Here is a 15835-nt window from a genome sequence, read left to right as displayed (position 1 = left end):
CCGGATGGACGCCAAGCTCTGAGATCCCCCTCCCCCGAGGGGAAGGGTCCCACAGGGGCCAGAGAGCCTGTCAGATGCCAGCCACAAGCCTCCCACTCTGCATCAGTAACCCTCTCTCCTCTCTCCCGGTGCTTCTCGTGGTTGCTATGGTTACCTCTTTGCAGGATGAGATTCTGGTGAGTACCAGGACTGGGGCTCTTGGTTTGTGTAGTGAGGGGGAGGAGGGGACCCATTTGTAGTGGGGATGTGCAGGGGTCAAGAGGGCACCCTTTGGCTTGAGCTGCTTGCACACCCCAGCACATGGGTGTCCACATATGCACTCGGGCCAGAGGCAGGGTCTAGCCACACAGAGTCCCACCAATCTGTCCATCATTGCACATGAACTAAGCATCTACTTCAGCCAGAGGTAGACCATGCGGGCTGGGGTGGGTGAAAATGCCTGGCAGGGGCCTGGCACTGAGTAGGAGCTCTTTAAATATCTGTTGGATGGATGGATGGATGGATGGATGGATAGATGGACGGATGGATGAGAGAGAATGTTTTTAAGCTGGCATCTCTACCAGAGAGTTGAGTAAGAGGTGAATGAAATGTCAAGAGACCAGTGCCTCCTTACCTATTCTGTCCTTCAGATCTCTGCTGAAACATCACTTCTCAGCCCCGGTTGTACCACCAGCCATAGGGTTTGAGCTCTTCCAGAGACTGTAGTTTCTTTGTGATAATCTAGGTGTTTGTGTGATTACTGGCATCATATCATTTCCCTCTTGAACCCTATAAGGGGAAGGGCTGGGTCTGTCTTGTTCACCAGTAAATCCTCAGCCCCCAGTGCAGTGCCTGGCATACAGTAGGTGCTAAATAGAATGAAGGAGCTAATGAATGCAATATCCCAGGGCAATTCGGTTCAGCAAACACTCACTGGTGCCTGTACTGTGCTGGCCCCTGGACAGGAGTCAGACTCTGGCCCTGCCCCTTGGAAGCCTGGGCTTGTAGTCAGGCTCCAGGCAGGGTGGGAGTGGGGGGAACAGGAGGTCCCTGGTGCTGGGGCTCCTGAAGGGGGTTTTGGGTGAGCAGGGAGGAGGGCAGAGCTGGGGGTGGCCGAGGGAGGACAAAGGCTGCGAGTCAGGGCAGGAGCAGGGTGGAGAGGTCTGCTGGTCAGACTGGGGAGATGGAGGGCCAGGGTGTGGCATTCAGCCTCAATTCCAAAGACAGTGACAAGATGCTGAAGGGATCCTCTCCAGACCGGGACAGGGTGGGAGGGTGGTCATGAGACACTGGCTACCACATCCCTGTTAATGACTAAGGCAGCTACTAGCTGTGATGCGCTGTGTGACTTGGGTTCTCTGCAAGGTTCTCGAGGAAGCCAGAGAGGTTTAAGGAGGGCTGGGAGTGGGGGTGGTGGGGGGTGCTTCGAGGGCCTTAGAAGCAGGCTTGACCCCAGAGGGCTTTCCTGCCAGCCCCAGGCTGCTCAGTCTTCTCCGGATGCTCAGGGGAGAAGCCAGGGAGGACAGGGCTGGGGGAGGGAGCAGAAGAAGCTCCCTTGTCCCCTCAGTCTGTCCCACCACCAGGGTCTGGCCAGTGTCTCTGCCCTTGGAGCAGAATCCACAGGGCCTAATCTGCGTCAGTGGCTCAGGACAGTCCCAGGGACAGCTGCTTCCTGCTGTGAAAAAAGACCTTTGCCTGTTCCTCTGGGCTTCTCCGGGGAAGAGGAGTCTGGGCAATTTGTGCTCAGCCCTCCCCGCTGCGTCTGTGCTCTACTACCCCACCCCTGTCCTGGGGCTTGGAGGCAAAGACTCTTAGAACCCTACTATCACAGCCTTCATGTATTCATGCCACAAATATTTATTGATCACTTACTGTTTGCCTAGCACTCTGCCAAGTGCTGGGATACACCAGTGAGGGAGAGAGTTCACAATTTAGCAAGACAGACTGACATCAACAGATAATCACACACATATAGACACGCACACAAATTCAAAATTCCAGTCATTGTCATAGAAGAAAGCTTAAGGGAGTGATGAAAGATTATAATAGGGGTCCTGACTTACATGGGGGGCCGGGGAGAGCCTGCCTGAGAATGTGACTTCTGAGCTCATGCCCAGAGGATGAGTAGGATTTGCCAGGCAAACAGGAGGAAGTGCTTTCTAGGCAGAGTCAACAGAAGCACGTGCAAAGTCCCTGAGGTCAGAAAAAGTCTTTGAATAAACTGTTAACCTGAAAAGATACTCAGAGTTATCTTGCCCAATCAGCCACCTAAAGTCTGCTTGCACACTTTTTAGCAGTGGGCAGCTCGTCCCCTACCAAGGCCACCAGTCCCCTACTCAGATGGCTCTGTCAGTAGGCTGTTTATCCTGAGCTGACCTCTGCCTTCCTCTGTCTTCCCCTCTGTTCACTTGTGGTTCAAACCAGGGCAGGTCTGGCCCCCACCCTCTCTGACCAGCCAGGCCTTGAAGAGCTGGGGGAGGGGTGAGCTTTTGAGGGTTTCTCTTTGCCTACCTACATGGGGAATCCTGGCCTCTGTCCACTGACTTCCTGCCCCCCCTCCCACCCTCCAGGTCATCCGGAAGGGCTGGCTGACCATCAACAACATCGGTATCATGAAGGGAGGCTCCAAGGAGTATTGGTTTGTGCTGACCGCCGAGAATCTGTCCTGGTACAAGGATGACGAGGTAACTAAAGGGCCACTGGTCATCAAGGGGTTTGGCTGGTGGCCAGAGGCAGGCTGAGACCCTACCACAGGCTTGGAGTGGCCTGAACCACCCACAAGGGGGATTTAAAACTCCCATCAAAGACCCCTGGGTGGAGGTGGGAGGTCAGGACCAGAGGCACGCAATCCTGGGGGCTTATCCAGGCTGGATGGAGAAGAGGGCTTGGCAGGACTGGAGAGCCTGGGGCTGAGCGCCCTGGGGTGGGCAGGGGGGCCGGGCATCCCTCTCTGACCCCACCAGCCCCGCAGCCTTCCTGTTTTCTTGCTCCAGGGCGTGCCTCCTACTCCGTGGCCTCCACAGGCCCATGACACACACGAGTCCAGCTGCCAGACATGCTGTTAACCCCTGCACCCCAGCCCCCCAGCCCCCAGCAGTCCGAGGGGGATGCCCAGGGTGCCTCCAGCTAGAGGGGCGAGGAGCGATGGGGCCCCACAGAGGCACCACCCCAAGCCCCTCCCTGCCCACTGGGCACAGGGAAGCCCAGCCACCCCCCCACCTTCCCTGCTGCTGGTCTCCTTTAAGAACGAGTCTCTTTGGCTTCCACATCTGGATTCCAGAGGTGACCAGAGAGAGCAGGGAGGGCTGGGGGGGAGGGGGCTTGTGGTAATGAACTCCAGCTGGCCAAGGAGTGGGGGGAGGGACCCCCTTCTTCCTGAGGGGTCTGTTGAAGGCGAAGGTGCTCTGCGTGGGGGAGCAGAGGCTGGGGCGGTGGCCTCTGATTTCGCTCCCCAAGCCCCCCTCCTTGATCCCTGCCCCCTCCAAGTCTCCCCAGGCAGGGCCCCCCTCCTCACTTTGGGCGGGGCCCTCTGTCGTCACCGGCGGGGGCTCCAAGCCATCTGGACCTCATTACCCCAACCCTGGCCTCTCCCAGAGCGTGGGGCCCCTCGAAGGGTGGAGCGTGAGGCTGTGCGGGGCACGGGTGTGGGGACCGCTTCCTGCTCTACCGCCTGGGCAGCCTCCCTAGACGCGCCCGTGCCCCACCACTCCTTGGGCTCCTGTGTTGAGGTTCCTTGCACAGGGCCAGGGGACAGTGTGACCTGGGGCTGGGGGCCAGCGATGGGCTACACTGGGGGGAGGAGGGAGTATATCTGAGCAGGGCCCCCGTCCTTGTATGTGTGTGTGTGCGTGTGTGTGTGTGTATGTGTGTGTGTGTCGGGGGGCTGGTCTCTGTGGAACTTCGTGTGTACATTTGAGTTGAGTCGAGTGTGACCCCGGCGTTGAGTGTACGTGTGGGTGGGGGAGGGCTGGCCAGTGAGTGCTGGCAGGTGAGGGTGTATGTGAGGCTTGTGGACGTGGGGTGTGGGTGTTTGACAGGAGAGTGTCTGGGGTGTAAGCATCGGGGCGTGTTCGGTGTTTGAGGGTTTGCATGTGTGGTTGGGGGCAGACCATGTGTGCCTGAGCCGTGTGTGCCCGTGCCCGGTGTGTAAGCGTCTGTGTGTATGTGTGGCGAGTGGGCTTGAGGAGGGAGGGCGTGCGTGTGGCACGTTTGAGGATATGTATTGTATGTATTGGGGATGTAAGGATGGGAGAGGGCTGGTGTTCCATTGTGAGCGGGTGTGTGCGTCTGTGTGCGCATGTGTGTGCATGCACTTGTGTGTGCTTGGGACACGGATGTGTGATTTAAAATTCGAGTGTGGGAATGTATGTTTCCGAGTTGTAGGTGTGTTCGTGCCGAGGTAAGGTTGCGTGTGTGTGTTGGGTTGTGAGTGGATCTTTTTGCCCTAAAGCAGCTGGGGACAGGGAGGTGGTCCGGGCTGGGCGGACGGTGGTCTGTCCCCCTTCTCCACCCAGCCACCAGCCGTCTGGTCTTTGGGACTTGGGTGATCCTCTGGGCAGACAGGCGGCCGCCCACATCCCCAGCCCTCACTGACCCCCCATCTTCTCACTCTTCCTCCGCCACCCATCAGCAGCCCCACCCCGTCCCACAGCATGGTGGCGCCCCCATCTCTGTTGCCTCCTCCCAGCCCACCCTGTGCCCCCCAAGCCCCCTGCCCCGGCTCCGGGCTCCGGTTCTGGGATGGCGCGCGGGGGTCGCTCCAGCTCTCCAGCGGCGGTGCCGAGGGTCTAACCCAGCCCAGCCTAACCAATGTGCAGACTACTGTACAATTTGGGAGTCCTGAACAGATAGTCTAAACACTGGGTAGACGGAGTGGAGGTGTCCTCTGATCCATCCAGGCTGCAGTGTCTGTCCGTCGGGTGAGAGCTTCGGCCCCATGTCCTGGAGATGCAAGGTCCCCAGCCCAGCCCAGCCAGCCCGGGGTCCCCTCTCTGCTCTGACTCCCCTTCTGCCTCCTTTGACGTGGCAGGGGTGAGCGGGAGCTCTGGCTGGGGAGGAGGGGCCTGGGGACGGGCCGGCCTGCGGGAAGGAGGGGGCTGCTCCTACCTAGTGTCCAACCCCAGAGCAGAGCGCAGGGCGGGTGGCGGCGGGGCCTCCCTCGAATGCTTCCAGATGTTCCCTGGCCGCGTGTGCAACTTCCTCCTCTCCTCCCCCAGCCGCCCTCTGGGGCTCCCGGCCACCCGCCTGGCATAAAGAGGGCTTTATGTGGCTGGATGGGCCAGGGGGGTGTGGGGGGCAGAGAGAGGTGGGCAGGATGACGCCAGGACGGGGAGCAGGGTCCTCCGAAACCCAGCCCCCGACCCGAGGTCCGAGGCGAGGCTCATGCCCAAGCCCCGAGTCCTCCAAACCCACACCGTCACCCCCCACTGGGCCCCCGGGCGTGGGCCCTGTGGTGTTGGGTTGGCTAGTGGGGTACAGGCAGCAGAAACCCCTCCCCTCCTCCCAGAGCCCCATCCTGGGGTACCTCCTCCGAAGATCCCTGAGCTCCTCCCCTCTGTCTGTAGGACAGAGAAGCCTACGGTCACGTGTCCGCCCCTACCAGACGTACACACATGTGCACACAGGCCTGGCACCCACATGCCATCCACAGATAAGCGTAACTCCTCCCAGACGATACAGATAAACCACACAGATTCAGCCCATTACGAAAACTATATGCACATAAGCATGTGCACCCACAGCGCATGTCCCGCAGGTACATCCACGCAGACACGTGGACATTTACAGTTGCCACACCTCCAAAACTGTGCACACGTACAAACACGCTCACACGCACACACGGCCGGGCTGGCACCTCCTCAGGCACCCTCGTGCACACACAGGGACACATGGGCACACGCACAGTGGTGAGAGGACACGTGCTCAGACGTGCACGTTTGCACAGACATACAACCACACACGTTGCACACACAGACTCACCATCTCCAGGCTTGTGCTGTGTGCCTGATTGCTAACACATGGGCAGCTGTGGGGAGTGGGCTGAGCCACAGCCCTTTGAAGCTGCCAGGCCTGGTGGCCGCCCCCCTTCCCCGTCTCTCCAGTCAGGAAATGAAGTCAGAGGCTTATCCAGAGCAGGCCCCATCAGCCAGGCTGGCGGCAAGAGAGGCCGAGTGCGGGGTCCCTGGCTGGGGCTGGCCTGGCTCGTGTCCAGGGCTTGCTTGGGGCGGGATGTGGGAGCCAAGCTCAGCCTCGCCACCCCAGGCTCTGGAGCTCTGGCATGGATGCGGAGGCGGTGGGAAGGGCTTGAACGCCGTGGGGAGCCGAGGTGCCCAGCAGACCCAGGGCTCCGTGGCCAGGCTTTCATCAGACAGCACCCGTGCAGTGCAAGGGGACTGGTGGTCTACAGCCCCAGGTCCCCCCGCCCCGCGACGTAGCAAAGACAGCACCAGCCTCACCTGTCACCCGTCACTCCCCCCCTCCCCCCTCCCCCCCAGGAGAAAGAGAAGAAGTACATGCTGTCGGTGGACAACCTGAAGCTGCGGGACGTGGAGAAGGGCTTCATGTCCAGCAAGCACATCTTTGCCCTCTTCAACACGGAGCAGAGGTGCCTGCCTGCTCCCACGGGGCCCCGGGGAGTAAAGACGGGCCCACAGATCCAGAGGAGAGAGATCTGCCCCCGGCTCCCCAGCAAGTCATTCACTTGACAAATATTTGTTGAGTGTCTAATCTGTGCTAGACGCATGTCAAGATCTCGTTCCTGGCCTCCCTCCCGCCACCCCCTCCTTTCTCCTTCCTGCCTTTCCTCCCTCCCTCCCCGTGTCTCTCTCTCTCCCTCCCTCCCTCCTTCCTCCCCTCCTGTCCTTCTGCAATCACTTGGTTAGTACCTGCCCTGCATAAGATACTGGCAGTACCAAGCCTCTCCCCTCCCAACCCAGGGCTGACTCTAGTGGACTTTCTCCTACTCAGAGATGAGGGTTCAATACAACTGCCAAGAGGGGAAAGCCTGGGAGGGGGCCAGTGGGGGGTGAGATCTAGCCAGGGGCTGCGCTGTCATGGGTGCTCCCCTTTATGAGAGCTCAGTCCCTTTCTAATAGAGTATTTTACTGCTCATTTCACTAAATCCTCTCAATGACCCTAAAAGGCAGGAATTGTTATTATTAACCCACGTTCCAGACGAGAAAACTAAGGCTGGGAGAGAAGAAGGGACGTGCCACAGCTGGCAAGTAAGAAAGCCAGGATTGGCCGACAGGCACGCTGACCCCAGTCCACGCACGCCATTAACCACCAAGGTGAATGGGCTTTGCCCCCCATCTCCCCTCACCACCTGCCCCATCTTGCAGGAACGTCTACAAGGATTACCGGCAGCTGGAACTGGCCTGCGAGACACAGGAGGAGGTGGATAGCTGGAAGGCCTCCTTCCTGAGGGCTGGCGTGTACCCCGAGCGTGTTGGGGTGAGTGGCAGGGGAGGTAGGGGAGGGGCACGCTGCTTAAAATAAGGGGCTCCGGGGGAAGCCATCCACAGTGATGCCAAGCCATTCCATATTTTCGGGCTCTTATTGGGCTCAGAAAGAGCAGGGATCCCCCCCCCACCTGCTCTGGGGTGGGAGCCGAGTTAACCCTTCCTCCCATCCTTCTCCAGTGCGGTTTTACATGACTCTTTCTCTGACACAGATGTCATTTCCGGCATCCCTTTCACGTGATTATGCTTTCTTGTGACTGCCTTCACTTTTCTACCCTCTTCCACTGTGACAGTGTCTGCAGTTGCCTTACAGTTGGGGTGCAGTGCCCTGGGTTTACTCATGCCCTCTTCTTTTCCTCTCTCTGTGTGTCTGCTACGGCTGTGCTCGCTGCTGGCGGTGGCGATGATGGCAATGCTGGTGTGGTGACCTCTACGGCTTTGCTGTGGGCCTCCCAGGACAAAGAGAAAGTGAGTGTGTCCCCCTCTCACCTTCTGCCAGGCATCTCTAGCCTGGCGACAGATCTGGCCAGGCCTTTAGAATCAAGAAGGGTCCTTGGAGATGTCCTTTCCTAATTTATGGACTGGGAAAGTAAGGCAAATTCTAGGTACTAGAGTCAGAGCCAAGATAAGGCTGAATGAGGGTCTGGGGTCCTGAGAGGCACTGGGGTGGGCAGAGCCCAGAGACCCAGAGCTATGGGGGAGCTGGTGTCTTTGTGTACAGGTCAGTTGCTTCTCTCTGTACCTCAGCGTTCCAGGCATCCTTGAAGGGGCTGGGACCCTGGGGATGCCTGGAACCTGGCTTTGAGGGCCTAGCCATCCTGATGCCCTGTCCTCAATGGCAGGCCAGTGAGACGGAGGAGAATGGCTCAGACAACTTCATGCACTCCATGGACCCACAGCTGGAGCGGCAGGTGGAGACCATCCGGAACTTGGTGGACTCATACATGGCCATAGTCAACAAGACCGTCCGCGACCTCATGCCTAAGACCATCATGCACCTCATGATCAACAATGTGGGTGCACCACCGCGTGGGGGGCGGGTGCTCTCGTGGGACCAGGGAGGCAGGTGGCCAGGTTGGCCTGGGGTAGGCACGGGCTAGTCACGTGGGACCAAGTCTGGGGAGGGAGGCATGGGTCCACGCCAGAGCTATCCAATAGAAATATAATGTGAGCTTCATATATTATTTCGTAGATTCACACAACCAAGTTGTTCCAAGCATGCTTAAATGATTTCCAGGAGGGGCTAGGAATCTGCATCTTTTGAGAACTCTCAGACCATGTTTTGAGATCTCCCACACCATGTTTTGAGATATACACCACCCCACGGAACCACTTCCACCATGACTTAGTGAAAAAGCATGGCCTGAGGGGAATTAGCACTGTGTTGGAATCCTGGCTTTGCCTCAAATTCCCTGTGTGACTTTGAGCAAACGAACTACCCTCTCTGAGCCTCTGTTTTCTTATATGTAAAATATGGATAATGATAGAGTTGAGGATTAAATGAATATAAAGTGCGTAACAACACAGTGCCTGGCGTGTAGTAGGTGTTCAACATAAATTTAGATATCGAATAAATGAGACACAGGCCTACAGCATAAAAAAACCTCAGCATCTCTCCACAAATGTTCCAGAGCCTGGGCCAGGTAACATCTGGGAATTTTTTTTTTTTTTTTTTTTTTTTTTTTTGCGGTACGCGGTCCCCTCACCGCCGCGGCCCTCCCGTCGCGGAGCACAGGCTCCAGACGCGCAGGCCCATTGGCCAAGGCTCACGGGCCCAGCCGCTCCGCGGCACGTGGGACCCTCCCGGACCGGGGCACGAACCCACGTCCCCTGCATTGGCAGGTGGACCCCCAACCACTGCGCCACCAGGGAAGCCCCAACACCTGGGAATTTTTAAGGCGAACATTAACGCATGCCCTACACACAGAGACTCACATTTCACCCGGTCCAGGCACACATTCACACCTGCTACTCAAGGGCTTAGAAAATTTTAAACTGTCGTCTTCCTTATTTTGGTTCAGTGGAGCATACAAGTCTTTGGAAAGGGTGTAACTACCCCATTTTACAGATGAGGAAACTGAGGCTGAAATAAGCTGAGTAACCAGGTGTCCTGGTGCATAATAGGCCCTGAGTGTTCTCCTAGATCTATGACCTTGAACAGTTCACTTTTCTTCTCTGGACCATCTGAGAAAAAGGGCAAGCGGGGAGGCGGGGAAGCAAGGGAGATCTCTGAGTTTAGGCAGTGACAGAGCCCCATCCCCGAGCTAGTAGGGCCCGGCGGGGAGGGCAAATTGGTACAGGCGTCAGGTCCCAGCCCTCTCCTCTCTTTGCCCGCCCGCAGACCAAGGAATTCATCTTCTCGGAGCTGCTGGCCAACCTGTACTCGTGCGGGGACCAGAACACACTGATGGAGGAGTCGGCCGAGCAGGCGCAGCGGCGCGACGAGATGCTGCGCATGTACCACGCACTGAAAGAGGCGCTCAGCATCATCGGCGACATCAACACGACCACTGTCAGCACGCCCATGCCCCCGCCCGTGGACGACTCCTGGCTGCAGGTGCAGAGCGTACCGGCTGGACGCAGGTACCAGGGCCGGCTCGCACGGCCCCAAAGCCCCCCAGCCCGGGGCCTGCTGGAGGAGGGCCGGGACCGGGCAGTGGCGCGCAGGCGTCACCGGGATGGCTCCCACCTGGAGCGAGGGGCGGGGCTTATCGCGGGGCGGGGCTTATCGCGGGGCGGGGCTTGCCGTGGAGAGCTGGCTGCCGGGAGGGGTGGAGCTGAAACATTGGAGCCTCTGGGGGCGGGCTTAAACTCCGGCCTAAGGCGTGGAGGGGCGGAGCTTGCGCTAATGGGCGTGGCCGGCACCCAGCTGGGGGCGGGGCCTCACGGTGGGGCGGAGCCGCTCATCTCTCTCCCCTCCTTGTCCTTCGCTCCCTGTCGCCCGCAGGTCACCCACGTCCAGCCCCACACCGCAGCGCCGAGCCCCCGCGGTGCCCCCAGCCCGGCCCGGGTCGCGGGGCCCTGCTCCTGGGCCTCCGCCTGCTGGGTCCGCCCTAGGGGGGGCGCCCCCCGTGCCCTCCAGGCCGGGGGCTTCCCCTGACCCCTTCGGTCCTCCCCCCCAGGTGCCCTCGCGCCCCAACCGCGCCCCGCCCGGGGTCCCCAGGTGAGTAGGGGCCGAAAGCGGCGGAAGAGACCGCCGGGCGGGCGTGGCCGGGAGGGAGGTGGGGCCGGATTCCGGAGCATCGGCCCTGGTCACCAGAGCCGGCCCTCTCTGTCCAGGTCACTCGGACCGTGGGTGCCAGAGCCACCGGGGGTGTGGCCGAGGGCTGGCGGAGCCTGCCCCCAGGGAGCGCTGAGTTCCGCAGGTGGTCGTTTCCGGGGAGGGGGCCGTGGGGCTCATCCCACCTGCCCTCTTCTTTCCAGCACTTGCATGGCGCTTCCCTCCTTTTTCAGTCTCTCTCTCTCCCACGCGTTGCCTCCCTTCTCCTTTCCCCTTCTGGCCGCTCTCCTCCGTTCTCCATTCCCTCCTCTACTTCTGTCTCCCAGCTCCTAGTGAGCCTACCTCAGGTCTGAGGATCTGAACCCAAGCCCTCTCTGGATGGGTAGATTTTATTCACTTACACTCAGGGCTACCCTGGTGCCCACACTTCCCAGTCCTGACTCTTTGGACCTGTCCTCGAGGGTTGTGACTGTGTGACCAGCAAGGTGTGTGATGTGTGTGTGGGCGTGCACACGGATGTGAGAGTGTAAGAATGGCACCCAGGCATGCGGTAGGACGTGGAGCAGCTGGGAAAGGGGCCTGGGAGCCATGGGACAGCCTGATGGCTTTCTTCCTTCCCCTTGCCTCTGGCCTGGACCAACGTGGTGGGTTTGCGGGCAGGAGTGGGTGGAGGCTGCCCCATTCCCAGAAATCTCCAGGGAAAAGGGTTCTACTTCATCCCTTGCCTTTGCCTTCTTGATCCATGACCTTCTTTCAAGGAAGCTCACTCTGATATTTAACTCAGTCTGCCCCGTTTCCACTGGCCATGTTCTCTGAGGAAGAACACATCAGACCAATAATATCCATTTATGTTTCCAGATGGCTGGAGGGTAGGGCCATGGGTCTAACCTCCATGAACCTACAGTGAAGCAGAGATGGGGCTTGCTCTATGGTGACCTGACGGCCAAGGCAGATGGGGTAAAGCAGGCAGCATGGTGTTGGCCAGGGGCACTGGACTGGAGTGGGCCTTTAGGCGAGTCACTTTCCCTTCCAGGGCCTCAGCTTCCCTTCCACCAAATGATATTTAACATTCTGCCTTTCTCCCAGGGTTGGTGTGGGGATCAGGGGGAGACAGTGGCTATAGGGATGCCACATTAACTGCAAAAGTGGCTATACGAACTATTTGCTAACTTCCAATGTGAGTTCAGATTCTTAAGGGTATTGGACATGCCCAGGCCTGTGCTGAGGTGTGACATGAGAACTGGAAGATCTGGTACCTGCTCTGACTCTAGTCTGGCTGACACATGAGAAGTCACAGCCTCAGAGGAGAGAGCAGTCTGGGGAGCTTCAAGGCAGCTTGACTTCGGTGAGATTCCAGGGCTGATGGAGAAAAGGCTCAGGTGGTGAGAAGTCAGGAGGGCGTCTGGGTAAGGAGCAGCAAGTGGGCAAAGGTTGAGTGTGGAATGCACTGAGAGCTGCTGGCCAGAGCAGAGTGCAGGTAGAATGAGGGAGAATAAGAAAAGGTTGGGGCTTCCCTGGTGGCGCAGTGGTTGAGAGTCCGCCTGCCGATGCGGGAGACACGGGTTCGTGCCCCGGTCCGGGAAGATCCCACATGCCGCAGAGCGGCTGGGCCCGTGAGCCATGGCCGCTGAGCCTGCGCGTCCGGAGCCTGTGCTCCGCAACGGGAGAGGCCACAACAGTGAGAGGCCCGCATACCACACACACACACACACACACACAAAAAAAAAAAAAAAAAGAAAAGAAAAGGTTGCCCTGGGGACTTCCCTGGAGGTTCCAGTGGTTAAGATTCTGCACTTCCACTGCCGAGGGCACGGGTTCGATCCCTAGTCGGGGAGCTAAGATCCTGCATGCCGCACAGCACGGCCAAAAAAAAAAGAAAAAAAAGTTTGCCCTGGGTAAGCTGGGGCAGGTAGGAGAACCTTCAAAGTCCACAGAAGAGGTTGACTTGTTGGGACTCAGTGCTGTGAGCAGCAGGGAGCCATGGAAGGCTCTTGGGTGGAGACATGACAGCTGGACCCTAAGAAAGCAAGACCTGTCCCTTCTGGAGCAATGCAGGTGGCCCTCTGAGCACGCCAGGCACGAGTGTGCAGGGAGCTGGTGCAAATGCCTCCTGTGTGCGGGCGAGCTTCTGTGTTGTGACTCCGCCCCCGCGTGTGCTTCAGTGTGCCAAGTGGCTGCATGCTCCAGATCCATGCTGCACGTGCTGGCCAGCGAGGTTGCTGGGCATTGGGGGGTGGGGTGTATGCGTGCTGTTTGTGGGCATGTGTGTCAGCGTGTGCATGCGGGGCCGTGGGGCCTCACCGCATGTGTGTGCACGCCCGGGCGTGTGCGTGTGCGTGTCCCCCCACCCCCAGGCCTGACCCGTCCGTGAGCGTGAACTGCCACGTTGATTTCGTGCTGTCTTTCAGAATCACTATCAGTGACCCCTGAGGAGCGTCAGCCACGGTAGGTACAGGCCTCTCCGCCTGCTGCATGAACCGGTGTGTCTGCCCCCTGCCGCACCAGCTCCACACTGCAGGGCCAACCTGGGACCTCCGAGGCAGGCCCCTCCCTCTCCCTCCTGCGGCTCCAGACTTATTCTTTCCTCTTTCTGTCCCCGCTGCCAGCTGGCTCTTTCACCTCCCTTCTCAGCGAGCCTCGGGACTCAGTGCGACTGCCCAAGACCTCCATGGCTGAGCCTGGGGAGGTCTTGGGACAGGCTCCGCACCCAAGCAGGCAAACCTGGGTGCTCTCTGGAGGCGTCAGAAAGAGCGCAGAGCTCATGGTTCATGGTGTTAGGGGCAGGGAGCTTGGCGGGGTGTGTGTGTAGGGCTGGACTCAGGCATCCAGAGGCCTTGGCATCTCACCCTGGGGTGCCACACTCATTCCCCGATCTGAGCCCTGCTGCTGGGGCAGGGCAGCCAGCTCCCAGCCTGGGAGCTCTGGAAACCGAATCCACGATAGGGCAGAGGAAGTCAAAGTCCTACCTCCTTCATCGAGCCAGCAAGCGAGCAGCAGCTGGGGGTGAAGGCTCTGGTTACTTGATGATTTGGGAAAGCCTGAGTGTCCCCCCCACCCATCAGCCCAGAGCACAGCTCACAGGCCAGGCAGGTCACACCGCCCCTTCCCCTGCTTCCACAGTACTGTCACTCCTGCTGGTGCAGGACTGAAGGCGGCGTCCTCAGCCCCAGGTGGAGCACCGTAGCCAGCCCGCAGGCTCATCCACCTGGGCCTGTTGCTCCTAGGGGTGACCTCCACTTTTCCGCTAAGGGGATGACGGTGTCTGCGGACCTGGGCAAGCCAGCTTCTCTGAGTTCCGCCCCAGCTGGGCCCCCAAACTCGCCCAGCGAGCCTGCCTGCCACTCTGCACCTGCGCTGACTCTCGCTCTTCTGCTTTTCCCCAGCAGGAAGGGCCCAGCCTCACCTACGCGACCTGCGGTCCCCCGACCAGCTGAGGCTCCCCTCTTAGACTTATAAGCCTGTGGCCACTGGTATCCAGCCGCCTGCCCTCCCTGCCTCCCCAGGGTCCCTTTAGAGGACTCCTGGGCTTTCTGCCCACCCAGAGGGGCCTCTAGTGCTCCCTCCAGCCATTCTGTTAGCTTTGCCCTCCTGGTTCAAACAGTGTTCTTTCTCCTGTCTTTCTCCATCAGGCCTGGTGGCTGTCTCGTGGGGCTCACGGCCCCATACTCCCTGAGGCTAGGGATGGCCCTGCGCCAGTGGGTTGAAAGATGGGGCCCGAGAAGAGGGAAGCCAGAGGGGGCCGAGCACGTGTCTGGAGCTGTGGGTGCACTGCCTGGTGGTGTGTGAGAGACCAGCGTGTGTGGAGGGGTGGGCGCTGCCCCAGCCTTTACCCCAGACCCCAGTGAGGCTCTGGCCCCTGCCCATCTCCTGCCCTTCCACCTTCCCTTTCTCGTCTCTCTTCTCTATTCCAGAACGCTTGCCCACCCCTGGGTCTTCTGCCCCGCCCTCCTCTCCCCCGACTGCCGGGCTAGGCTGCCCTTGCCTTACCAGTTCTCTCCCCCTTTTCTCTCTCCCGTTCTCTCTTTGCTTTCTCTCCAACTGCCAGCCGATCGGGTCAGGCAAGTCCATCCCGACCTGAGAGCCCCAGGCCCCCCTTCGACCTCTAACCAGATCCCTCCTATTCCTCGGAGACCTCCCTTTCCAAGCCTGCCTGGACGGCTGTTCTGTGACTTGACAGTGGCTACCCAGCCCCCGAGCTTCCCCTTCATCTGTGACTTAGTCTGTTGTAGTGGTGAGCTGACACATCCAGGCGTGACGTTGGTGAAACTTGTGCCCCTCTGTGGTCTTGCTCCTGCCCAGTTCTATAAATATCTATAAATACTCATATATATATATATACACACACATATATGGCCAAGCCTCACCTCTAGTGTCGGGAATCAATCACCATGCTGTCCTTGAGGAGTCCTGTGGCCCAACTACAAGGGAACGCCGTCACCCTGACATCCCCCTCCAAAGCGTGCCACCTCTGATGAGCCCCCCCGTCGTACCCAGCCTGTGGACAGCCAGCCCCCCTCTGCCGCCCTCCCGTCCCTACCCTCCCTTGCACACGGGGGTGCTGTACTGGCAGCTGTGTAGTTCTCTGACCACTACCAGTCTTGCTGTCTCTTGGCTGAGAATAAAACCCATTTCTGGATGATGGGGAACAGCGTGTCCTCTGTGGCCTGTGTTCTCTGTGGTGCTCAGGGAGAGGTAAAGGTTTAAACATTGGGGTGAGGGATGGGGGAGGGCCCAGCGATTGCTAGGGTGCTGTAAGATGTGGAGAAAAAAGCCCCATCCTCTCGGAGGCGTACTGGGAAAGCACCTGGAGTCAGCTGATCCTCGTCCTGTGAAACCTGCTCTGGCCACTAGGGGGCCCGGAGGGAGGACTGTGAGGTGCTGGCCAGGCAGGCACTGTGGAAGGACAGGCAGAACAGGCCACCAGAGGGGTAGGGCGGTGGAATGGAGAACACCCGGACCAGAAGTCAGCACTCAGGGCGCTGTGGCACCCTGCTTTCCCTCCCTGGGATTAGATCTGACTTCTGAGTCTCTCCGCCATTAAGGCAGGACTGCCCCGAGAACCCTATGGCGGTCCCCCCGGGAACCCCATCTTCACCAGGCAGCATGCAGGTGACAGGCCTTGGAAGATCTCTAACAGCCCGGTTGGATGTGCTCAGACACGCTGGGGACCGGCACA

At 59.3% G+C, this 15835-nt stretch overlaps 1 protein-coding gene across 13 annotated transcripts in view; it reads left to right on the top strand.

Annotated features, from left to right (window-relative positions):
- DNM1 (dynamin 1) overlaps positions 1–15278 on the top strand; it is a 46198-nt gene extending 30920 nt beyond the window's left edge. For 2 of the 13 annotated variants that reach the window (XM_060102531.1, XM_060102530.1), the window contains exons 14-22: positions 165–176; positions 2550–2663; positions 6474–6583; positions 7320–7431; positions 7896–7907; positions 8282–8452; positions 9781–10022; positions 10387–10602; positions 14705–15278. In XM_060102531.1, coding sequence (XP_059958514.1) covers positions 165–176; positions 2550–2663; positions 6474–6583; positions 7320–7431; positions 7896–7907; positions 8282–8452; positions 9781–10022; positions 10387–10602; positions 14705–14765 — 1050 coding nt within the window. In that variant the 3' untranslated portion in view covers positions 14766–15278. Of the gene's footprint in view, positions 1–164; positions 177–2520; positions 2664–6473; positions 6584–7319; positions 7432–7895; positions 7908–8281; positions 8453–9780; positions 10023–10386; positions 10603–11971; positions 11974–13067; positions 13096–14042 lie in introns of those variants that run through there. The other 11 variants (XM_060102533.1, XM_060102534.1, XM_060102537.1 and 8 more) reach the window with 8 other exon arrangements.
- The last annotated feature ends 557 nt before the right edge of the window (positions 15279–15835 follow it).

This window comes from Mesoplodon densirostris, chromosome 6, assembly GCF_025265405.1.
Source record: "Mesoplodon densirostris isolate mMesDen1 chromosome 6, mMesDen1 primary haplotype, whole genome shotgun sequence".
Taxonomy (NCBI): Eukaryota; Metazoa; Chordata; class Mammalia; order Artiodactyla; family Ziphiidae; genus Mesoplodon; species Mesoplodon densirostris.
Note: the sequence above shows the minus strand (reverse complement) of the source record. Positions and strands in the feature narration are given on the sequence as shown.